Source organism: Trichoplusia ni, chromosome 23 (genome assembly GCF_003590095.1).
Source record: "Trichoplusia ni isolate ovarian cell line Hi5 chromosome 23, tn1, whole genome shotgun sequence".
Lineage (NCBI taxonomy): Eukaryota > Metazoa > Arthropoda > Insecta > Lepidoptera > Noctuidae > Trichoplusia > Trichoplusia ni.
The window spans coordinates 2,695,236-2,720,138 of record NC_039500.1 but is presented as its reverse complement, the minus strand read 5'-3'; the positions used below and the strand labels follow the sequence as shown (position 1 = coordinate 2,720,138).

The following is a 24,903-nucleotide window of genomic DNA, read 5'->3' as shown; positions in this document are numbered from 1 at the left end:
AAGTGATTTCAAATTCTATCTTCTGTATAGATTTTTCGCGAATTTTCCCATCACCGATAGACCTTTAACACAGCATATCAAGTTTGCCTATTTCAAAAAGATAATTGTCGAAGAAATTGGTAAAAAGACAAGGATGTCTAAAGCCAAGTCAAACGCTTACAGACGATTTAAATTACCACTAAATACTTAACCGTACAATAAGTGGAAGAATAAAAAAACAATATTATTATTCCAAAGGCACCCACCCAAATCAAATCTCCACAGCCTAATCGAATTTCCACCAACTCAAGACCTCAACACTAACTGCATTTCTCAAAAGAGGCTGTAATATAATAGAGCCTCCATAAAAGAGGTTTCGACACGTATTGTGATCGACAAGTCCCATCTTTACGTTAAGTGCATCACTATTAAGCTGAAATGAATTAGATTATGGTGTCTGCTAGGCTTTCGCGCCGGTTGACGGGGTGGAGTGTTGTGGGGTACGGACATAGGGGATCTTTCATTGTTTGCTAAGGTATTTTTTTAAACTCTTGGTTAGGCTAAGAGAGACTTTTTGAAGAAAGTGGGTTGATTGATTTCTGTAGTTAGATCATTTGAGAATTAAGTATTTTGCGATTATTAAAATTTTCTAAAAATATGTTAATTAAAAATGAATGAATGAAAATTGATTCATTTTTAATTACATATTTTTAGAATTGGTTAATATCTTGGTTAGGTACTTGCAAGATAATTTTATAAAGCTTTCAACAAAATCGATATTAGCTATTAAGTATTTATTCCTTATTTACTAATTCCCTCTATGTTGAAAGAACATCACGAATTGATTGAACATTGTTTTTATGAAACAGAAAAATTAGTCCCCAAATCGTGAACCAAGTTACCTCTTCATAGGAAATTTAATGCTGTCCGCTGGAGTAAACCTAACCTGCAAACATTTATGGGTCTTGACAGCTTACTATACCTACGACGTAAGAAAAACTAAACAGGACCCTTGAGTTACATATTTGTGCAATATTTATGGCTAAAAACTACTAACATTATTTTCTGCTACATGTCGTGATGGCATGGTATGCACGACGTACAGGTTTGATGTCAACACAGACAAAGTATTTACCAATGTGTCTTTACAAAGTTTTTTTCTTAATAATTTTCAGACGCCACTGACAAACGGAGAAGGAAATATCTTGAGGAAAACCTGGTTTCCAAATATTGGAATCTGAAATTGCCAACCTGTAGTGAGCTAGCGGGGTGATCAATTCTCAAACCTTCCGTATATGGAAACAGGCCTGAGCCCAGCAGTGGGACGTATATACCCTATTATGCAATTATGTCTTCCACTAGCTTGAAGAGAAAATTAACCAGAAAAAACTGAATATAAAACACAAAAACAATAAAAAGATTCACACGTTCAACTGATTTATTCAAAGCAATAAGTTACCAGTAGTCCAAACTTTATTCAACAATTTCAATATGAAATAGCGTGAACACTGCATCAGAGAAATACAATACGTAAATTGGTATAATTGGATAAGTATTGTTCCATTAATCATATTATTGGGGTAAAGTTAACACTCGGGAACATTCGAGATAATAAATTAAAAACAAATAATATCGGCTTGCTGTACATGGACCCTGACTTTTATGAATTGATATTGGTGTTTTATACTATTTTTATTTTATCAGAATTTGGGGTAATTTTGACTCAATGCCTGTTACCATTTTGCGATGGCACAGTTTTTCTTTTTCCTGTAAATTCTGTACTACAGACCTGGTGACAGTTTTTTTAGTTTATCTCGGATTCTGACGTGGCTTAGCAAGCTCAATAGACCAATTAAAAAGTGTTGAGTATGCTGGTACATAAGAGTCTCCTTTATCTATCCTACACCATTTTTAGCAGGTGTTGATTAATTCGCACATAAATTCGGTGTGTTGGGATTCAAATCTACGAAGCCTTACATCTCAGTCTTTGCAATTTTGCTGAAGATATTTGATAATAATATGTGGTTAGTCCCATGAGTCTTGTAATTTTATTAATCAGTGTAGCATCTGAATATGGCCATCAATGTTTGTTTTTCTCCGAAGATATATTAGCTCCAAATAAAGCATTTACACATGATAATAATCAAACTAATTGCATTCGTTAATTTACCCTACCCTTATAAAAATAACAAACAGTTCCACCAATGGGCCGTTAACAGTTCGTTTCAATTTATGTCCGTGCGTTATCAACTCATTATTTTGCGGTCAAAATGGCGGCTCTCACAATGGAAGGTCATGTTTTTCATTTGTTTTTATCGTCATGTATCGCGAAGCGCGGTAGGCCGTTGCACATCTGTTGAAAATTAAAACGTTTTGGAACAAAATAGCCGTTAGTAATGTTAACGAATATTTATGGTCCAGACTATTGTGAAATGTGAATCGCTTGAGAAATTCAAACTATAAATAATAGAAAAGGTCGATTATGACAACATTATTGAAATTAAAAATATTAATATCTGTCTAATTGTCACAAAGTTTGTCAAAGTTATCAATCTACCTACACAATATGCCAATATTATAAAACCGAAAAGGTAGCTTGTTTGTTTGAAATCGGTAGTCTCAGGAACTACTGGTTTAATTTGAAAAAATATTTCAGTGTTAATATTCCTAACCAAAATCTTCCAAAGCGCGCAAACAAAGTCGCTCACAACATATAGTATATTCATTATTATTTTATAAACTTTAAAGTTTAGTCAGGACACATATCAGCATAATATTTAAAATGACTAACTACTAATATTTTATATCTTAACGGTTTTCAAACAGCTTTCACCATACATCATTATAAGTATCGGTAGACAAGGTTGGTATGTTTTAACACACGTTGCTTCTATATTCCTAACGTAGTCAGATTTTAACAAGATAGGGTTTGTGAACTAAAACATCGATGTGCGATAAGGATAGGAATGCGTTTAATATTTTGCTCTTATGTACAACGGATGCGGGTATATTGTCTCTTTGAAGTGATGTTTTAGTATCGATAATTATGTCGATAGATTTTGATGGCGAAAATATGATTTTTTTTTCGATTGTCAAGTCCAAGTTAAACCACCGTGCAGTTTAGACTGCATAGTAATATTTGTTACAGAAAAACATACAGCCGTTTCAAGTAAGAACTATTGATTGCAATCTTTATGAGACCAAATGATAGTTATTTAGGGTTGAACTAAAAAAATCTTCAAAATTGGTTCAAGCAGTCCGAAGTTCTGAGGTAACAAACATAAAAAGCACAGACGAATTCGGAGCCTAATCTTTTTTGAAGTCCGTTGAAAAGTAGTACAACTTTGTGTTCCTATTGTCATTCAAGTTAAAGTATAATCAAAACGGTCAAAGCTTTTTTAATATACCATCAAGTCGTCACAAACAACAACATTCAAATTCAAAACAGAAACCCACAACAACACTTCACGAAACACTTAAAATTGTCGCACGCTAACAACACAAAAGTACAACGAAAGTAAATCAAAGTGAAAACCCAGTAAAACACACTAAAAGTATCGACATCCCCATCCCTATGACGCGATAAGAAGGCAGACGGCGAAACAAAAGCTGTATCGATGCGAATTTCAACAATATCCGTGTAGAGCGTAAATCACGTGCGTCCGTCCTATTGTTTGTTGCCGCTCTGCGCTCTCCGAATGGCGTGTTCGTTTTTTAAAAACTGATTTTATCGATATGTTATAAAATTGATATGTTACCGGCACTATTTACTTGTAGCAGTGTTTTCAAATAATTAGCTGTATTATAGCGTGTGCACAATTTTGTTTTCTTTTTTATTATTTTGTATTGACATAGACAGGATGTTGTGTTATTTTTATTTTTCCTTTTTTTTCTGTTTCCTTTGGTACTCACTTTTTTATTCAGCTCTACTACAAATTCGGAATTCATCAAAGTCATTTCCAACACTTCTTCTGTTAGGTATTCGATCTCGTATTCCTCTAAACCGCCGATTTCGTTATAAGTCAACCCAGTTACTGGAACAGTCTACCAATATTCAACGAATAACGCATACAAACCAGACATCCCGAATCACAATTCTGGTTAGTCAACTTCAGGTTATTTTTTTTTCCTATTTGCACTGTACCGTATGGCTATGGACTGCTATCTCGGACAAAGCGATATGAGTCAAGCAAAAAATAGGATGCATTGTTTCGGCACAGTTTTGATAGTAGAGCGTCCGACGAAATATGATGCTGCCAATGTATTGTTTTAAAATTCTGAATGTAATGAACGTGCTTCTGCGGTTTCTCTATGTTGAAGCTTTGTAGGCTGTGTATTACTTTGTTTTGGGTAGATTTAGTGTCACGTCAAGCGATGTCGACGAAGTTGCAAAAAAAAATAGTAAAATTAATTGCTCTAGAATTAGAAAATGCGAATATGGTATGATTTAATTATATGTGTTTCATGGTGTCCGTCTAGTGCACATTTATTATCAAAAAATCTCCTTTTTATAAATAAACGTGGACATTGTAATGATAAAGTGTTGGTATGTCACCAATCCGATTCGGGTACCCATTTGGTCCCCCTAGGAATCTCAGTGCGCGCGTGGTATTTACTGCAGGCATTCCAGAAATGCATATCTTCATCCCTCATTCCAAAGGGACAACAGATATCTTAATAACATGAACCTCAAATTTGAGTTTTGGGGAACAATATATCATAAAGATACCTTTTCGCATAATGGCATATATTATGTAGAACTTCAACCATTTAATTATCTTTCGACAAGTGGATTCATATTTATTTATTTCAAAAAGGTTTACAAACGTGTATTTATTGGGATTACGACTAGGTAGTTCAACCCACATCCCCGCCAACACGTTAGCTCATGATTAAGGCCTCTGGTTGGGTCCGAAACTAGTCGTGCTATCCCGATAAATACAGGTGAGTAAACAAATAATTTATGTATTTATTTCATAAATTTTCAAAAGTCGCTTTCTCAAAGCACCTCCTTTTCTGGTGGTACGCTCATTACCAGACATTGGGACCCTCACATACTCCACCCAGTGACGCCAGCAGTTACGGTCTGCAGCACTTAGAATAGCTTTAGGAATATTAAAACTTGATCGGACTAACGTTTTGGACATCTGCCTACATATACATATTTTGCCTTCTTCTCAAGGAACATTTTAATTTGCATTTTGAAGAAATGATTTACGTTATCTGTCTGATCTAATAATATTTAAAGAACTAAACATAGTAATGATAATTAATACATTTTAATTCTAGACTATGATGTATTAGATATGATATAGTCTCGTTTTTATCAGATTTTGTTTGATAAGTTTTTATTGGAATGTATAGGTAATATGAGAAAATGTTTGTCATCCCAAACATAGAAATTACATCAATCGAATCCACTGTAATAAAGACTGTTAATAACGTTATATTTCATAATGTTTTTAAGTTTTCTTATGGCCATCTCCATTTCAGATCTCGGTAATTTATTAAAATACCTCTGTGAATGACAATGAAATTCTGTCCGTCTTTAAACGATACATCAACCCTACAAATAATATGAAAAAGTAAAATAAATTCTAACAAAAACATTTGGTAAATTCTATACCGTTTTTTTATATTATAAATGCCAAGAAATACGAACTGTAAATTAAACTTTAAACAGCTGAAAACTGAAATAAATGCTACATTTTTCGTTTTCTCTTGAATTTTCCGCATTCTTGAGCCAAGAGGCTCAGTAATGACGTTTACGGCAACAATAACGTCATAAATGAAGCCAGGCCCTCCATAATATCTTTAGAAACGTCACACCTGCGGCCCCTACCACTGGTCCACTCCTGATCGAGTTTCGCTATCTCGATGAATATAAATCCGTCAATCCGTTGGACTGACAAGATGGAGTGACAAACTGGTTATAGTCGTTTCGAGTTGAGTCAACGTTTGTGATGTCAATCTATGACGAAGGCGCATGGAAAAGGTATCTCTTGTAATTCATGGCAAAATAAACTTTTATATCGTCGATTAATCGATTTTGCTTGTCCGTAAAATATATATTGATCTTATAACATGATAATTTGTCTGAATGATAAATTCGATACCTACCTATTACAGTTTATTATTTTGCCAAAGATTTTTTGACTGTTGTCGTGTTTACCGAGTGTATTTTATTTAAAAACAAGTGGTAGGGGTATTTTGCTTCAAGCTCAACTGGATAGGATTTTTAATTATATAAGGATATAAAAAACTATGGCCGAGGCAAGCTTTAAAGGACTCAAGATTAGATTATAATTAATGTAAATGGATGAAAGAAAGCATTTTTCACGTCGCCATACTTACTCTATAGCCTTAATATTACTTTTTGCTTCATTTTCGTGAGCTATCATTTTTTATGATACTTTCAGGTGTATCATTTTGGTTAAATTTGTTAGTATTAGGTTTTGGACGCCTAAGCCCTTAATGTCTGTATTAAAATTTGATCTGCGATATTGAAAACGAAATGACTAGAATTTTCATATTTTTAGAATGAACATTTTTGTGGTTCCTCTAATGAAAGGAAATTACAAGGCCAACAGGACTTTGTCATCAATAAAATTAGCTAATCTTAACATCAGTAACTCTTCACAATAAGATCAATAACTATCCAGATCAAAATTAATCCTGTTTTTATCAAAAATCAAATAGTGCCTTAAATAAACCGGACCCTAATATTTTCCAAAACAAATTAATTAAGGCTTAAACATATCGCGGGTATCGAATCGGACACCGCTATATTATCAGGAGAAAATCAATTTGAGAGCGTTGTGAGCAACTTGAACAAGTTTGATACAGCGCTTTGGTATAGGAACTTAAGATGCTAAAGGCATAAGAATTAGCGAGATAACTGGATCCAAGCTATTAGTCTCGCTAAGGACTTGGAACGAAAGATTAATGTTTCTACATATTTTTACGTCAGTCGCCTATCATCATCATCATCATCCACAGCCTTTATCCTCCACTGCTGGGCATAGGCCTCCCTTTTCTCGTGAAATTTTCTACGGTCCTGTGCTAGCTTCATCCAGACTCGACCCGAGACCTTTATATGTCATCGATCCATCTTGCATCAGTCGCCTATAATAATAATGAATTATGAAAATAAAAGTTAAGGTTAAGCATCTATTGCTAATGTAATAAATTGGATGGGTGACCAAATTTCATTTCTCATTTGTTTATTTTTCATAACATTTGTATGGACAAAAATTGTACTGTTTTTTTCTGTACAATGAGTTTTATACACGTCACTGCAGTTTGCACCCTGAAGGTAATGTTTTTAATCATTGTCCACAGTCTAGACACCCAGTCCACAAGAACAAATGTGGCAAGAGAATATACTATTGATTAAAATTGATTCCTAAGTCTCTTGCTGAGTAAAATTAATTAGGAAACATACTCTAATTTTTTACTAAGTTTCATTTCAAATTTTATTGTCAAAAGTAATCAGCAGGTGTACTCTTAGACTGCGGGCAAGCGGAATTGTCTGAAAAGGTTACCACAGCCCCTGTAAACAAAGAGCAGAAGAAGAAACATGAGTAGGTTTTAGTCTGTAAAATTCTGACTCTCCCTTCCACTTAACTCAAAGCGAGAGCTTGCCCTCCTAGAGGCTGGTATCACGCTAAATGCTACACCGCTCGTTCATAACTTACACCACATACTTATCGCGATACTAAGAGACAATGGCGCCATTATTCCGTGCTGAGCGAGTTAACAATGAACCAACACTGATTAAGAGGTAGAGTCCTGATCGTAAATTATTTTGTTCCTGCCTAGCCCTTTAAGGTAGAATCATAATGTAGAGCGGCAGGCAATTGGAAATTGTTCAAGATATTTGAGGTATACGACGTCTAAGCTGCTAAAGCTAAGCTAAAGAGAAATCAAGATCGGCTGATGATAAGGGATGACGGGTGATAGAAAACAGCTGTTCGGTAACGGTCAAATTAGAAGAAAATTATTTAATCAAGAGATTTTTATGACCCACAATTGCGATACAAGGATTGAATGCCCGAATGCTCTACGCACTAAGGAATTTAATCCTTGTGTTTTTTTATTCAATCAGCCGATAGTTCATTTTCTAGGTACAGAAAAAATATATCAAAAATTTTCTGTCAATGCTTGATTGATTTAAAAGTTTATAGTAAAAGTAGAGTCTCAAGGCTCTACTTACAAGACTAAAAACGAATTTTTGAAGAGTGTCCGAAGAGGTTTTATTTATTGCACAAATTATAGGATTTAATCTCTTCACAGATATTCCTAACCCTTATACTATGTTAATACATATTGTGACAATGCCTATTATTATAGGCTCTATCGAACCAAGCTCTCTACATACCTGCATTCAATTTGCTGACCCATTGAACTCATCAATATCCTAGGCTGAGCACCACGGCTATTGCAGATTTGCACAATCCGTTTACTTAAACCTATGTGAATAATAAATAACCAAAATTGTATGTGTTAAAATGACATGTATAGTGTGTGAGTGAATCGGGTAAAGTTGAAGCTAATGAACTTGCCGTAATAATGTAGAGAAAAAGGGCAAAAACCAATGAAAGAAACGAAATAAAAAATTCTATAAAAAACGATACTCGATACTCATCACTTTAATGACAAAACTGCAATGTAACTTTAATGTTCCATAAACAACTTTACTCGATACAATCATTGTACGCAAAATGCACTCACAATGCCAAGAAAAAAAATTAAGCAACTCCGCAAATAAAATATCTCCAATCCAACATCTAATAAGAAAGAACGAAATTCAAATAGCAAATGTAAAAGACCGTTCCCATTGCAGGCCGGTCGCCGCAATCCGGCATCGAAGACACGTCACATCGACATCGTACATGAGCTGATTTATGCGTGGACCGACGACACGGCGGTACCCGGCGATAAATATAATTGTGCTGCTCTGACCCACCCAGGGAGCGAGCGGCAAGTGTGTAAGGCGCCTTATATAATGGCATGTGGAATTCTGGAACACATTTTTTTGAAAAATCAGCTTTTGAAGTCAGAAAACGAAAGTTTGGGAAACAGAATGTTCTATCTTATGACATAAACAAGAGTCAAAAATTCGAAGTTTGGGTTAGTTTTCTCCTTTTTTTTGTAAATACCTAAGTATTTTTATGTAAATAAAATAGGTAGGAAAGCATGACCCAGTTTTCGAGTTTCTGTAAACTGTTTATAATTTATATATTTTTTCCGTTTCACGAACTTCTGCGTTCAAAACGATCAAATAAACAAACGAATAAATATGCCAAAATAATTCTCATTGTGCATAAGTTCCTACGAACGACTACAGATGTACCACAAGCAATTGTACAGGAAGACAGTTACACCAAGTAAAGGCATACTCGACCAAACATTAAACTAGGTCAAACGAAAATAACCCTTAACACATTACAATAAAGATGACACCAGATGCAGAGATAAAATTGCAAAGTTTCTCCGGACTGTTGTTGAACAATCGTGTATTTTATTTTGTTTGCGCGATTCCATAGTTTATAAAATTAAATTCCAAATTCCATTATGAAATTTCGACTTATCTTTTACCTTGTGGAGAGCCTGGCATATTTTGGAGATAAAGGAATTCTTACTATTGAGGTTTGAGAATAAACAATCAGGATCTTAATAATATTGTCAGACCATTTTTTTTTGTGATCCCAGTCGGTCAGTGGACTCAACTTGCAACGTTTTTAGGTAATTCTAAAACAGGCAACCAGGGGTTCGAACTCTACTGCCCTTAGTTCGCTGAAGCTACGTCCTTTGAAGAATTGTGCCAATGTATGAGGATGTGTCCATGTCTGACAGACGGGTCATGGTGTCCCACATTTACCTAAGGACTGAATAACAACATTTTCAATCATTATTATGATTGCAGTAAGGGGTATAAAGTTAAACTTTTATGAAATGCGAAAACACTGTAAAAGTCGTTTTTTAGTCAGAATAGTTTTTTATAGTTGGCTTATGATCTTAATTTTTTTTTGTTTCACTTCATCATCTCTTAGATGGCTAGTAGAGAATGCTTCTGACGATACTGAATATACTCTGTAACAGACAAGCTAAAAAAATCCCACAAAGGTCGCAAAGATAACCTAAACGTACGCAATCACCCAATTATAAATGGATGAATCAATCACAAATTGCCTGTTTGGCATGAAATGTAACGATTCCCACCATCTATCTTATCAGATAATAAAATTATCGTCTCAATTACAAAATTATCATTTTATGATATTTACACTTCACGTCTGGCATCAACCCAAAATGTTGTTAAAAAATGTGTTAATAATTTTAGTAATTGTGTACACAATTGATGCTGTTAAGAAAAGCTATGATGGCTATAAGTTGTATCAGATAGTTCCTAAAGATGAAAGAGAGGTGGATATTTTAAATGACGTATATTATTCGAATCTTGGTGAATTCTGGGTTGAATATTTTAAAGCCAAAGATGATGTCAAGGTTATGGTATCTCCAAAAAACCTTGAGAAGTTTCAAGAAGTACTTAGGGTTGGAAATGTTGAAGCTAAAGAAATCATCGGCGATGTTCAAAAGTAAGTAATTTTTTTAATAACTGGAATATAGTTGTTTTAATATGTTTTATGTATTCAATGAAAGTTCTTTGTAGATTTTAATAATGCTGTGGCTTAGCAGACATTTTTTAACATTAAATAAATGTTTCCTTTACTAAGTAATTTCAACCTTGTGTCGCTTATTTTCAAAATATTCATGACACACGTGCAGGACACCCTAACGCTGTTAGTATTACATGTGATAACAAACCATAAATATACCTGACTAGTGCGATCTGTTTGTACTAATGTGCGTTCTGTAATAAAAGCTGTCTATGACAAAACGTCACTGTGTAAATTATTATCAGGTTATGGGCCCAGTAACAATGATTGTGAGCGAATAAACGCGAGGATTGAAATTTCTAATTCCAGAGTAATCAACGACCAACTAAAACCAGCAACCTCAAGAGCATCTGATACCTACCTATCCTATTCATGGTCAGCTTACCATGACCTTGACGCCATCTATAAGTGGTTAGACGAGCTAGAAACGAATCATACCGAGGTCAAAACTGTAGTAATGGGCAAATCATTGGAAAACCGAGATATCAAAGGAATAATTATCAATTACCATCCCGAAATCAATAAACCGATTGGAATGATAGAAGGTACTCTTCATGCACGTGAATGGATCTCAGCAGCTACTGTCACTTGGTTTATCAAGGAGTTTTTAACTAGCACCGATCCTCAAATCAGGGCTTTGGCAGAAAACTTTGAATGGCATGTCTTTCCAGTTGTGAATCCAGATGGATATGTTTACACTTTTACTGATGTAAGTAATTCTATTATTTTTCGTACTTCTGGCTTTGTCGTCTTTTCTTAGGTACGCTTGCGTCTTTAAATTGGCCATGTCATGTATAATGACAAACTTACATGGCCAATTTTTTAAACTGAGTTAGATTATAAGGTCTAGTCATCAAATCCTTGAGATGGCATAGATAATTTAAAACTACAAGGTTGATTTAGTCTGATTATATAATTTGCGATGAAGAAGGAATCCATTTCATAGATAAAAATAATTTCTATCTTTCAGAATCGTATGTGGAGGAAGAACCGGAGTCCAGCTAGCGCCAAGACTTGCGCCGAAGGAGTGGACGATGACATGAGCCACGGTGTGGACCTCAACAGGAACTTTGATTTTGAATGGGCCAGTAAGTTTTTAGTTGTCCATCTATTTCACATTCCCCTTACCTTATGCAAGGTTTAAAATCACAGAGTTCATTTGATGTAAGTTCTTTTAACCTTTGAAAAAATCTTAGGCATACCGTTTTCCTCTGTTTACCAGATTTAGTAAGTGAAATTGGTTAATAATACGCAAATGAATGCAAAAAGGTAACGGGCACTGAAGGGATTCGAATCTAAAATCTTTGATTTGGCATTTCATTATATACACGACTAAGTTATTTCCTATAAAACGTTGAGATAACACATGATCAATAAGCATTAAGTTCTAATTATAAGCGGCTTTTCAATATTTACAGCTGTTGGTGCCTCGAATGATTCATGCACTAACACATACGCGGGCCCAAGTCCGGCCTCGGAACCTGAAACTAAAGCTATTGCCGAATATGCGCTATCTCTCAAGAATAAAGGAAACTTCATGTACTACCTCTCCTACCATTCTTACACTCAACTTATTATCGTGCCCTATAGCCATGTTCAAAGTGACGGTGCCCTGCTTTCTGGAAACTATGGTGATATGGTAAGAAAACCTTTTTGAATAATAATTGATTCAGGATTTCTCACCTTTTACTTGATGAAAAATGTTTTGATCATAAAGAGTCAGTCTGCTCTGCTTTCAATTAGGCCCAGTAATATTTTCAACAGACTTACTCCTGAAGCCGGTTTCTTTGGTTCTGTTTTTGATTCTGATTTGAATTTATTTGGTACTCGATTCGGTCCTGAAATGTCACTACCGAGGCAACACATGATTGAGTGGCGAGTGTTATCATCATTGTAAGCTATCGATCTAGTTTAGTTCCAACTCATGCTACTGGTCAAATTAGCGCTAGCGTCGACTTTTAGAGTCGATTTCAATTGACTATATCCGAACTCGATATTATAAGTACAATACAGGAGCAATAATAATATAATTTAATCGTAATGTCCTGAAGATACTCCACAGCTATTTTCAATATTTTCAGTTTGAAATTGCCGTAAGGGGTTCTGACGCTATGAGAAGAAGAAACGGAACTGAATATCGAGTGGGTCTATCTGTACACGTTTTGTGTGAGTTTCATATATTTATTTTTTAATTTTTCAAAAGTTCTTCTATCCAGCCTTTCCAAGCTTTGATTTGGATAAGACTGAATGCTTCCAATCAACCAAATCAATTTTGGTGGAGTATGAATCATGGAATGTTTGCCTGTGTCCATAATCAGATGAATTGTTACAAAAAAAAACATAATTATTACCCGTGTTTTTTTTTAAGTTATAAGTATTGTAGGGTTTGAAAGAGATGTCGCTTTGCCCCGTGCATTGCACAGACACCTATTATTACTTTAAGACGTTATTAAATTGTGTAACGCGGGGCTTTCACAAACATTTAAGTCACACGCATAAAGACTACCAGACTGAGAACAGAAATGATTTTCCTAAGCGGAGATTGATCCCCGACACACTTCGCACACTGAATTTTTCGTAGTGACCTCTACCACTCTGGTATCTGCGCCGTCAAAATAAGATAAACAGCAAAGAATTCTTTTTTATTTACAGATCCTATGAGCGGTTCAAGCTTTGACTGGGTAAAATACTACACGAATGTACCTATCTCATATCTTATCGAACTTCGCGACCTTGGTGAGTACGGTTTTCTGTTGCCCCCAGAACAGATTATACCTACAGCCTTGGAAAACATGGATGGATTAATTGAGATGGACAGGACTGCAAGATCCCTGCGCTATTACGCTCACACATCTGGAGCTAGCAGAGTACTAGTTTCTGCTGTTGTAGTTGCCTTTGGAATTGTCATGTCTTTGTTAGGTTAATTAATATTTTGAATGTTGTAAATTGTAATAATATTTATTGGTGTGAAAATTGTTTCATTTTCCAAACCCATTTATTTTATCTTGCGTCTTTAGGTCTTAGCGATAATGCCATTAAAATCTTTGTTCGCACATTTAACGATTTCTTATTTACCATAGAAGCCTTCTGATTAATGTTAATATTGTTTTTGCAATTATGAAATTTAGAGCTTAAATATTTACGACTGACAATTATGATTTGAATTGTAAATATTTTATCAGAAAGTCCGTCACACATGTAACGTGTAATTTTCATAAACTAATAAAACCGGTTATCAAACTAGATAAAGCTGTAATCAATTTATTGTCATAGATTATTCAAGTAATTCACTTCAATTAGGACGTAGGGAGAAGGCACACATAATGAAATTTAAAGAAATACTATTTGTATTGGCTATAGGAACTGCTATTAATGCAGAATATGTAAGCTATGAGAATTACAAAGTTTACAAAGTAGTACCTGAAACTGATAATGAAGTACAAATACTTTTGGATTTACAAAAGAATGTAGATTATGTATTTTGGAGTGATATAATTGCTAAAGATAGTGATGTGAAGATTATGGTGGCGCCAAAGAATCAAGAGGAATTCGAAAACTATTTCAAGAATGTCGGTATTCCGACCAAAGTCGCTATCGATAACGTACAAGAGTGAGTATTGTTATTGAGATAATTTAGTAATTTTAATCTTTTGGGTTTTCCTCAAAAGAGTGTAAAATAAAGTAGTCAATGTTGAACATCAATATGAAATTTCATCATCAGCTTATATCATGTAATGTTTTTTGACGTTTTTGTTATTTGAATATGACTAAAATATAATCTAAATGATCTTAGAGTTCTATAACAACATATTATTATAATGCCGGCAAATAAATGTCCGACCGCTGGGACCTCCTGAAGCCATCTTCCGTATAAGAAACGTTTAAGAAATGTGGAAATTATGACAAACACTAATAATTTCAATTACACTAGTTCTGTCTTAACTCTTGTTTAATTTAATTTACAGTGCAATCGATGCTCAGAAGCGTCGCCCTCTTGACAGAAACCTCAACAACTACTCTTGGAATTACTACCTCTCTTTGGAAGAAATCAACACTTGGCTTGACAGCATCGCGCAAAGATTCCCTGATGTCGTCACTCCCCTCATCATCGGAAACTCTGTCGAAGGCAGATTCATCCGAGGTGTCAAAATCGACTTCAAGAAACAGGAAAATCCAGTCATTGGTATGCTTGAAGGTGGAATCCATGCTAGGGAATGGATTTCTCCTGCTACTGTCACTTATATTATCAACGAGTTCTTGACTAGTACCAACTCTGAAGTTAGGAACCTTGCTGAAAATGTCGTGTGGCATATCTTCCCTGTTGTCAACCCTGATGGCTACTCCTATACTTTCTCTGATGTAAGTAGATGTATTCATATCTAACGTAAGTAGCCTATGGCATTATAAGAACTGTAAGAGCTTATGATATTACTATTTTGAACATAGTTGAACATAATCAGATTACTCTCTCCTACGAAACCGGCCTCATGTGAAGTATGTATGTAGTTAGTGCTTAAATCTAAAATCTTCTTAATTGAATCCTTCATCAGAATAATAATTGTCATCGGCGCTTGTCCATGAAATACACTATAAACAAACTTGTACAAAAAATTAAATCACCAAAAACAAGTCGAGTGGTAAATACCATAAGGTTTAATTTGCTTTACAGAACAGAATGTGGAGAAAGAATAGGAATACGGCGAACCATACAACCTGCGGCTCCGCAAGTTCCGATATGAGCAACGGAATTGACTTGAACAGAAACTTCGGATTTATGTGGATGAGTGAGTTTTTATATTAATAAACAAATTTTTAAAATAAGATTTAATGAAAAAAAAAAATTAAATACAAGCTTTAAAATCGCATAGCTTCTAGTAGGTGGTAACTGGTGATGAGTTAAAATCCGAACATGGGATTGCAATAATGAACAATACGAATGGCCAACTTTTGGGTTCATCAATGAACATGATAATAATATCATGTCACCAAACTCATAATCATCTAATGTGACTCCAATTAAAATTTCAAGATTAACAGTAAAAGAAAAACTTGTATGATGAATATCAAGTATATATACATTGAGGAATGCGATACGCTTTTGTTTTGTAATCTATACATATAATAAAATTGTAGAAAAGTGAAAACTGTACATTGAATATTTAAAAAAAAGAATAATTGCAGGGTGGTCTACGAACGATTCCGATGCCGAAAATATGATTTTTAGAATTTTTGTCTGTTTGTCTGTTTGTCTGTTTGTCTGTTTGTCTGTATGTATGTCCGGAAAGATCTCGGAAAGTACTGGATAGATTTGATTCAAATTTTTAGAGAATGTCAACAAGAGGTCCGGTCAACATACTTTTTACTTATTATCTCGCTTTTCGTTACAGGGGGTGAGCAGGAGCCTTTTATATCTATAAACAAATATCAAATTATCTCATAAACCACTGAATATATTTCGTTCAAATTTTGCATGAACCTTATCGTATACATGATACAACAAATATACAAAAACCATAACGCTACTATGCAGGGGGCATGAGCAGTAAAGTTTTAAATTTTTGGACTCACCCGTAACATCGTGTAATACAATTATGAGGTGTATTTTCACCCCATTGAGTAGTAGGCAGCACGGTAATCAATTTACAAAAAAAAATCACGCTATTTATCTTAAGACTTTTGGCAGAGCAATAATAGAATTTTTCTAAAATAAATAATTTTCACAAAATTAGTCATTTTATTCTCTTTCAAGTCTATATAGGCCTACCGCGACTATTTCACAAGTAAAATAAAAGAAACATAAACTAATACGTTTTTTTTATGCAATTGTTACCGTAATCGGTACATTCTTGAAAGAAGAAACTTAAATTCTTTTTATTTTCATTGATGTACTAAAATTACTCAAGTTCAAATGTGGAATGCCGTAACATGATTTTGTATTTATTTACGATAGGAGTATATACCTATGTTTTTAGCTCGGTAATGTTAGCGATGCTACTTCAAGATCAAAACATTCGTAGTGACACTCAACCCAAAGTTGCATGTAGTTCACATTGATCTCATCTATAATTATGCGTAACAAAAAATTACTGAACGATACAGTTAATTATTACCTTGGTTCATCTGTAACAACTAGCAACATTTTTTTTTCTTAAATTTGCAACATTACATAGGCCAAAAGTATTTCGGATAAAAAAACTGACTAGAAAAGAAGAATAGACATTATGTATCTATTGCTAGAATAATGTCTACTGATACCTGTGATTTTTCAATATTTTAACGATTTGATCGGTCTACATCCGCCATTACAGAGACCGCACACGTGGTCCTTCCAAAAAATCCTTTGGCAATTTGTTGTAATCTCTATTTATTTAAAATTTTCTTCTTTCGTAGCCTGGTAAAAACAGGGGAAGGAACGAGACTGAATGAGTGTCTGAGATCCCAAAGCTAAGCCGACGAGGATTGGGAACATATTTTTGGAAATTTCTCCAATAAGGCTGATAATAGCGTGTAGCTATCAGCACTTACATCCGTCATACAATGTCTGGAAAATTCATTTTGGCTGTCGGTATCGACAGCGTAACCTCATAACCAACCTCATGTAGTCTTTATTTAAGTTCCATTTATGCAGTAGGGACAGGTATTTTACTTCAATGATCGCCAGGTAGGTTAACGAATAGAATACGTAATTTTTCTTTGTAAATTGGTACAGTAAATTGAACTCATGCGCATGAAGTCACTTTTATGTTTATATTTTGCTTTGTCGTAACATCACAAATTACACATAGCCTATACTTCAGATTTTTGTCATTGTCAATTTAAAAAAAAGGGGTGTCTGATAGTTTTTTTATTATCACGCTATTTATTTATCAGCAATTTAAAGGCAAATCATGATGAAAACACCAGGGGACCAAGATAACACGTTTACCAACTTTTTGTGAGGAAGATCAGTTTTAATATTAAGAGGACAATCAAACACAACGTGTTTCAAGAAACCGTTTATCTGGGCGCAATTTTGCAAAATCTTATATCTTATGATACTATGTAAAATCCACAGTTACCGAGCCCGACTCTCACTTCACCAGCTCCGTCCACAAAAATAATTTTACATCTTCTTTATATCGTCAGAAAACATGGTGTGTGAAAATAACAACTGTCTGGCTATCTCTGTTCCTGAGAAACAGCCAGGTGACAGACAGACGAACGGGGCCTCAGTAATATGGTTCTGGTTTACCTCTTTGGTTACAGTACAATAATAATTTTATGATACCTCATAATCACTGTCATAATCCGTCTAGCAATTTCAGGTGTAGGCCGTCCCAAGAACAGACGTGCTCGAAAATCATAACCCACCCAATTAGTAAATGGAAAATTTCGAAAGTAAAACATTTTTAGCAGCAGTGCTAAGACTGAGTTATACCTTCTGTTATTTTTTCCTACTTGCATCCCCTCCTATTTTTAAACGGCTCGATTTGTCAAACATGTGTCTAAAGGAACACTTGCACATAATTCACCTTTTAATTAAAATAGTTCAATTCGTTCGGAAGCTATGATGTCACAGACAGACAGGCAGGCAGATATGTCAAAGTTATAAACCCCTCTTTTTGGGATTAAATAAGAAAAAGTCATTAAACCAGCTGTGAAATATTTGACACCAGGATAGTATCGTAAACGATGAAATGTGTTTGATTCAAACATTTGATAGTCTTTGGGCCGCTCAAGATTCCTAATAATTTAGAAATAAAAAAGCAAGTTTAGAATGTAAAAAAAAGTGTTTCATTTTCAATATTGCATTATATTTTTGCGATGATTGTTATTATTAAACTTCATACTTTTTCACATCTTGAAAATCACGCAGACAAAGTCGCGGGCAACAGCTAGTCAAACTATAGAAATTCTTATCTTGGTGTATCTTTGGTTATCATTAGAGACAAGCTTAGATAAATCAATAATCGTGATATATAATAATTATAATAAATCAGCATTAACTTCTTAGGTTCCATAAATGTACTTGTTTTGAAGCTTATAAGTTTAAGGCCCATCGTAGATACGGTAGCGGGATTGTTGATTTTATTATTTTCACAATTCTTAAACTCATGTGGATTAATGTTTGTTGGATCCGAAAGATATTGTGTATAAACGACTTGCTTTGCGTCTTTTTATAACGGCTCAATTTAGCTTTATGCCTCCTTAGTTCCAGGGCTTAGTTAAGACATTTTTTACCTCTTTCTATTTCTTTCGCCTGTTCTTTTATAGTTTATAAAATGATTAAGATTATACATTTGTTAGGTACCGGATTAATGCTAGTTAATAAATAGTAGTCTTTATATCAGTGTTATCGTTCGTGTAATTTTTTTATCTGATAATTGCGCACTCATTATCCACTTTTATTTTTTGATAACATCCATTATATTGACATACTTAACTTTAATCGTGAGTTTTAGTTCAAGTTCACTTTCGATTATAAATAACATAACACTTTTTTTTTCAAAAAAGGCGACATCAAAATTTTCTTGCGAATAATTTCGTTTTTATTAGAAAACTCAAAATCTTGTGGGTATAAATTTCTCTTAGTCCTAACATTAATTTAATCTACTTTCTGACAAGACAAAGTCATACCGAACAGTAAAGCAATTTCAGTGCATTTTAATTCTTCTGCTTGTGTCTCCTCTTTAGAGCTGCTATCTATGATTAAAATCATTAGTCTGAAGGGTGAAGGCTACCTGACTCTTGTCTATTAGTGGCGCCTCATTAGAAGCCTCTTTAAGTTAGAAATACATTCTTGATTGATTTCATAGATTCCTAGATTTCGCGAAAATCTATAGTGTTGTATATTAAATTATTCTTAGTAAGTTTTTAAAATATGATCAAATTACAGTCTCTACAGGTCACACATCAAATAGGCTTAGACATTCAACAACTTATGCAGCTTTTTTTGGTTTGTTTTTCAACGAACCTTTAACTCATCATGTTGTTCACTTCCACCTTTTTCTCTTACAGCTGTAGGAGCAACTTTAGATGCCTGTCAAGAAACTTTCGCTGGACCAGTGGAATTCTCTGAACCTGAGTCCAGAGCCATCGCTAACTATGTCCTGGGTCTAAAGAACCAAGGCAACATGGTCTACTATTTCGCTTTTCATTCATGGTCCCAAATGGTTCTAGTGCCATACAGTCATGTACAAGGCGAGGAGGTGTTGCAGGCTCCTCATTATGCTAATATGGTAAGCAATTGTTTATTTTTAGATACCGTTAAAAAAAATATGGAAATTTTATTTAATTTGATTTTCTTCTTGTAATTAAAAGTAAATTATGAATGTTTTAAGCATGTTTTTAGGATCTTAAATAATTTTGCTCACGTATAAAGAGATAACATCTTATCATTGTAATATTTTTTTGAAGAACAAGAACTCTTTTTTTATTTATTTTTTGGTTGTTATAAATTAGAAATTATTTACATTATATTCGTCTTAACTTCAGTTCGAAATTGCCATGAGAGGAATGGATAAACTTCGAGAAAAATACGGCACTGTCTACCGAGTGGGAACATCGGCTGAAATTTTATGTAAGTTGTAATAAATAGTAAGTAAAACTGGTCACTGAATGGTAGCATGTTCTGAGTTAATAGTTTTATTTACCAATATAAAGTTGAAGATTTTTGGAATTCCGTTTAAAACTTCCCAGACATTTCCATTCCATTTCCTTCCATTTTTATATTCCTTGATGATAATTTGGTGACCAGGAAATAATTAACATGAAGTTAACAAGTCTGAAAAATAATAAGGATTACTTGAAGCTCAAAATTTATCTATCTGAGCAGTGCATCCTGCCCAAAAGTGGGATATTTAGAGGATAGTCTTATTATTTATTACTTAAGGTACCTAAAACTCATCTTTTACTTCCAGATGCAGTAAGCGGTTCAAGTTTCGACTGGGTGAAGGGAGTAGCAGAAGTTCCTATAGTCTACCTCTTTGAGCTCCGTGACGTTGGAGAGTACGGCTTCCTTCTTCCTCCAGAGAGGATCATTCTGAACAACGAGGAGATCATGGCTGGTTTATTGGAGATGGATAAAGTGACCAGAGGGTTGGGATACTATAGGGTAGCGAGTTCAGCAGGGCGTATCTTCTACAGTGTTGTGTTATGCCTCATGTCGTTGTTGCTAGCCATGTAACTATTAAAGAGTGATTAAGATTTATGAAACTAATTTTTGTGCAATAAAATTGAATAACAGTTACTTTTATGATTGTTTTTATTTCCAAAACCATCAATTTATAAGATGTTGTAATGTGGAGAGGAACTCGTTTCTAAGCTACATTTGCACAAGTTGATAGCTCACAAGTTAAGCTGCGCTTAATGTGGTCTATGGATGGGTGACCATCTACGTCATAAGGAGTTTTTGATATTCCTTATAAGTTAGAAAATACAACCAGTCTTATAAAAAAACTATCGTGTTGCCAAGGTTGAGGACGTCAGATAGTCAAAGTCACAAAACATACAAAAAGTTCCTAACTTAAGCACCCTTCATCACTCAATATGGAGATCCTCACTGAGATACGAAAATAAGAAATTTCTTCATCCCTTCACTCCAATATCTTGCCAAGAAAACAAAGTGACTAAGTAAAACCAAACTCAAAATTCTCTCAAACCTAAACTCTCATTAAGTACCAATCTTACCCCTTGACAGAAAGACACATCAACAAGCAACCCTTCGCTATTATTAAAAATAACCCTCTCGTGTTTGAAGACAAAAAGGTAAATAATAATAAACGACGCGCCCCCAGCGTGACGTGTGACTGAAATCACGTGACACGTCACAGGCACAAATCATAGGAGGCGGTTTTAGCGAGACATTGAAAGATATGGAGTAGAATGGGTCTTAAACATTTTTCACCAATTTCATATTCATATTCATAATATATTTATTTGCATTCCATAATGTTACAAAAGACGTTAAAGAGGCTTAAAGCTAGATACAATGTTATGGACCCTGTTAGGGCACAGCAAAAGAAGGCATTACAAAATTATATTAAATCATCATCGGCCTAGCCTTTTCCCAACTATGTTGGGGTCGGCTACCAGTCCAACCGGTTTCAGCTAAGTACCAGTGTTTTACAAGGAGCGACTGCCTACCTGACTTCCTCAACCCAGTTACCTGGGCAACACGATACCCCTTGGTTAGACTGGCTGTCAGACTTTTCAAGCTTCTAACTACTACCTGTAACGACTGTCAAAGATGTAGGAATAACAGCCGGGACCCACAATTTAACGTGCCTTCCGAAACACGGACGATTATATTACATATTTCAATAATATATAAAATATTCATCATACTCTATAAGTTAGTAAGTTTTTTTATTTATTTAACTTAGAATTTTTAAGGATGAAATATGAAACTACGCCATATTTGTATTTTCTACACGACTTCCTGCAAGGTTTAAACGGTACTATTGAGCAGGTATAGTATTTAATAATATATCACTGTTTTGTTAAAAGTTCAACGCTTCTGGAATAGAGGAATAAAAAGAGATAGAGTTAGAGTTGATGCGTGGCAATCGAACTCATATCCGAAGATTCACTTCGCACTTCTAACTCCACGCATGTTTCTTTCTTGAGTTAATTCTCGTTTGACCAATTAAAGTCTGTATTATGTAATGAAACATGTTTTTTCATTTCATTTTTGTGCTTCAGTTTTGTAATCAAAATATTTTGGCATATTTCCGTTAACCTCGTGACAGATAACAATTACAATAACCTATAATTTAATCACACTGATAAGAAGATTTAGTCTGTCTAGACAGCTTATAATCTCAAAAAATGTAATTAAAATATGGCTTCAGTGTAGTCAGTAATTAAAATCGAAAAAATTTGGATCACTTCCGTTACCTTTGTACCGGATTAAATGTCATTGCAATCATTATTGATAATTATTTTTGTCTCATTAACACATTATCTAATAGAACTTAGGTTAAAATAATGCGTGTTTTATCTTTGATAGTAAGAAAATAGAGAAAAAAATATACATAAATTTTAGCGCTGAGACACCGTTCTGGGCAGCCTTTGGTCTGACAATGTTTGTTACACCATAGCTTACCAATATACTCTCAGGAAAGTCAATAACGACTCCATATATTTCCGTATGCAATAGACATGTTCAATTTATATGATAATATTTTGTAATGATCCCCCTTTTTATTGTTTTCCCGTCAAACGTTGCGTAAAATTAAACTGTTTAGATGATGTTGCGTCATAAAAATATTTGTATACAATACTTACTAATTTATATGCGGTTACCAAACAAAATTGCGTTTTTCTAAAGAATCACAAAAAGCAATTACGCAATTAGTGATAAGCTTGACTAAATAAATTTATTAAGTGTAAATTAATTTAATTTTAGATTTAAATGAGAAGGACGTATAATGCAATGTACAAAATATTGAATCATTTTACTGGCGTCAAAAAAAAAGATATAATATGTGTGAGTTTATAAGTTATGTTGGTAGAGCTTAGAGCAAGATGCAATCAGTGTTTTTTTAGTAATGCTATAATGCGTCACTACAAAATAGTGTTCTGAACATGTATCTGTAACTAGCTGTTACCAGCGAAGGGATTTTAAAATCTATCTGTGAGCCGAATTTCGTTTAAGTTTGTCCAGCGGTTTTGTGTAAAATAGTAACAAATACCCATTCATACAAACATACTAATGATGAAATGTTGCAGAGTATTTAATTCAATCATTCGAGAATAAATACAGTTTGCGAACAAAAACCGTCAATCGTATATTCTATAATTAGAATCTGTAAGACAACCCTTCTTCACATTCATAAATCATTCGAAAGCCGTTAATGAGTTAAACCAAACATTACTTGGAACTAATTTGTAAACACCAGTTAACCTTGATCTTCGCCTACAAACATTATCTTCAGTCACCAAGTTCAGTTTTGAACTGGTCAACCAATATAAGATGGTCTCCTAAAACATGTTGTTTAAACAAGTTGAAGGGTCAAGTTATTGTGTGTAACTTGCTAGTTAAAAATAGCTTAATAACACAGTTAATGTCTAAACGTATTATAATAATAATAAATATCTGGCATATTCGTTTATTGGGCTTTATAACTTTATGCTAGAATAGATTTTGTGGTCGTTAGGGATCCGTGACGCAATACTCAAAACTGATACCAAAAATATTGTGTAGTAAAATTATAAGTTAAGGTTCCGTTCAAACAGGCGAAATTAGTACCGTATCTTTTGTTGCTTAATCTTGTGACAGTCTGATGACAGATAGACGGACAGCGGATCCTCAATAAGAAATAGGGTTTCATTTGCCCCCTGGACAAGGAACTCTAAAAAGGTGTTAAATTTTATTGTAAACCAGTTTTATCATCGCACAGCTCCTGAACTCCTAGATCGTTTTTGACACGTGTATGTATTTTTAGAAAACATATCATAAGTTATAATAACACAAAGTTCATAAATTATTTTTTATAATTTGATATGTGTACTTTATTTGACTAAATGTATGCAGTAAAAGAAATGTCAACGTAATTACGTAGTTCACACTATTGTTCATATTATTATATAAAACAATTAAATGCATCATTAAATTACATGAATGTTGTGTCATAAGAGATTTTACTGTGATTTTTCACTGATTCTCTGTTACTGAGTGAACTCAGTAACGGGTCGCCAGTTCTTGCCAAAGCATTTGTGAGCGATCCCGTGACTGTAGCTTAGGCAATCGAAGGAGAATGGATTCTCGATGGCAGTACCATATTAGCAGACCGGATCCTTGGCGTGAGTTAGTCATTACGAAAAAGAAAAAATGCAGGTGTTGCGATTTTGAGTCCTGTCCACACTTCTAATTTATTTTTTACAGCTAACCGCTTTGCCCGCGTGTACCTTGAACTATTAAATTATAAAAAAAACAGTAATGGTTTACAAATCTCAAAAGCTATTGAGCCTATCCTCTGGCCAAAAAACAGCTGTCTCGCAACCTTGAAAAATAACTTTACGTAGTTATTATGTAGTTGTCCTGGCAGAATCGATTTTAATAATCGTAAAACTCGACCTTGATTAATTAATGTCTGTTAAATTCGAGTTTTTTGTCTAGCCCACTGCGTTCCAGCACTAAGTAATGGCTTCCCCCAAAATCCTTCCCTATTTATTTCCTGGGCCACTTTGCAAAATCATTTAGATCTTTTTTCTTTTATTTTATATATAAAAATACTACACCGTGCCAAATTGAAAATAT

The 24,903-nt window shown here is 34.2% G+C and overlaps 2 protein-coding genes across 2 annotated transcripts; both read left to right on the top strand.

The window, feature by feature from the left end:
• Window positions 1-10,273: 10,273 nt before the first annotated feature.
• On the top strand, window positions 10,274-13,716 carry LOC113504779 (zinc carboxypeptidase-like). The gene is made up of 6 exons (XM_026887217.1): window positions 10,274-10,580; window positions 10,971-11,370; window positions 11,632-11,749; window positions 12,080-12,300; window positions 12,743-12,827; window positions 13,314-13,716. The coding sequence occupies exons 1-6, from the start codon at window positions 10,294-10,296 to the stop codon at window positions 13,583-13,585; spliced, it is 1,383 nt and encodes a 460-aa protein (XP_026743018.1). The 5' UTR covers window positions 10,274-10,293; the 3' UTR covers window positions 13,586-13,716.
• Window positions 13,717-13,949: 233 nt separating this feature from the next.
• On the top strand, window positions 13,950-20,889 carry LOC113504780 (zinc carboxypeptidase-like). Its single transcript, XM_026887218.1, has 6 exons — window positions 13,950-14,271; window positions 14,627-15,020; window positions 15,331-15,445; window positions 19,659-19,879; window positions 20,136-20,220; window positions 20,561-20,889. Exons 1-6 carry the CDS (start codon window positions 13,985-13,987, stop codon window positions 20,824-20,826), a joined length of 1,368 nt encoding a protein of 455 aa, XP_026743019.1. The 5' UTR covers window positions 13,950-13,984; the 3' UTR covers window positions 20,827-20,889.
• The last annotated feature ends 4,014 nt before the right edge of the window (window positions 20,890-24,903 follow it).

Coding starts and splice junctions, on each gene's coding strand:
- LOC113504779 (XM_026887217.1), top strand. CDS start 10,294: ATGTTGTTAAAAAATGTGTTAATAATTTTAGTAATTGTGTACACAATT. Junction 11,750..12,079: donor CTTTGATTTTGAATGGGCCA/GTAAGTTTTTAG, acceptor CAATATTTACAG/CTGTTGGTGCCTCGAATGAT. Junction 12,828..13,313: donor TCTATCTGTACACGTTTTGT/GTGAGTTTCATA, acceptor TTTTATTTACAG/ATCCTATGAGCGGTTCAAGC.
- LOC113504780 (XM_026887218.1), top strand. CDS start 13,985: ATGAAATTTAAAGAAATACTATTTGTATTGGCTATAGGAACTGCTATT. Junction 14,272..14,626: donor GCTATCGATAACGTACAAGA/GTGAGTATTGTT, acceptor TTTAATTTACAG/TGCAATCGATGCTCAGAAGC. Junction 19,880..20,135: donor CTCCTCATTATGCTAATATG/GTAAGCAATTGT, acceptor TCTTAACTTCAG/TTCGAAATTGCCATGAGAGG.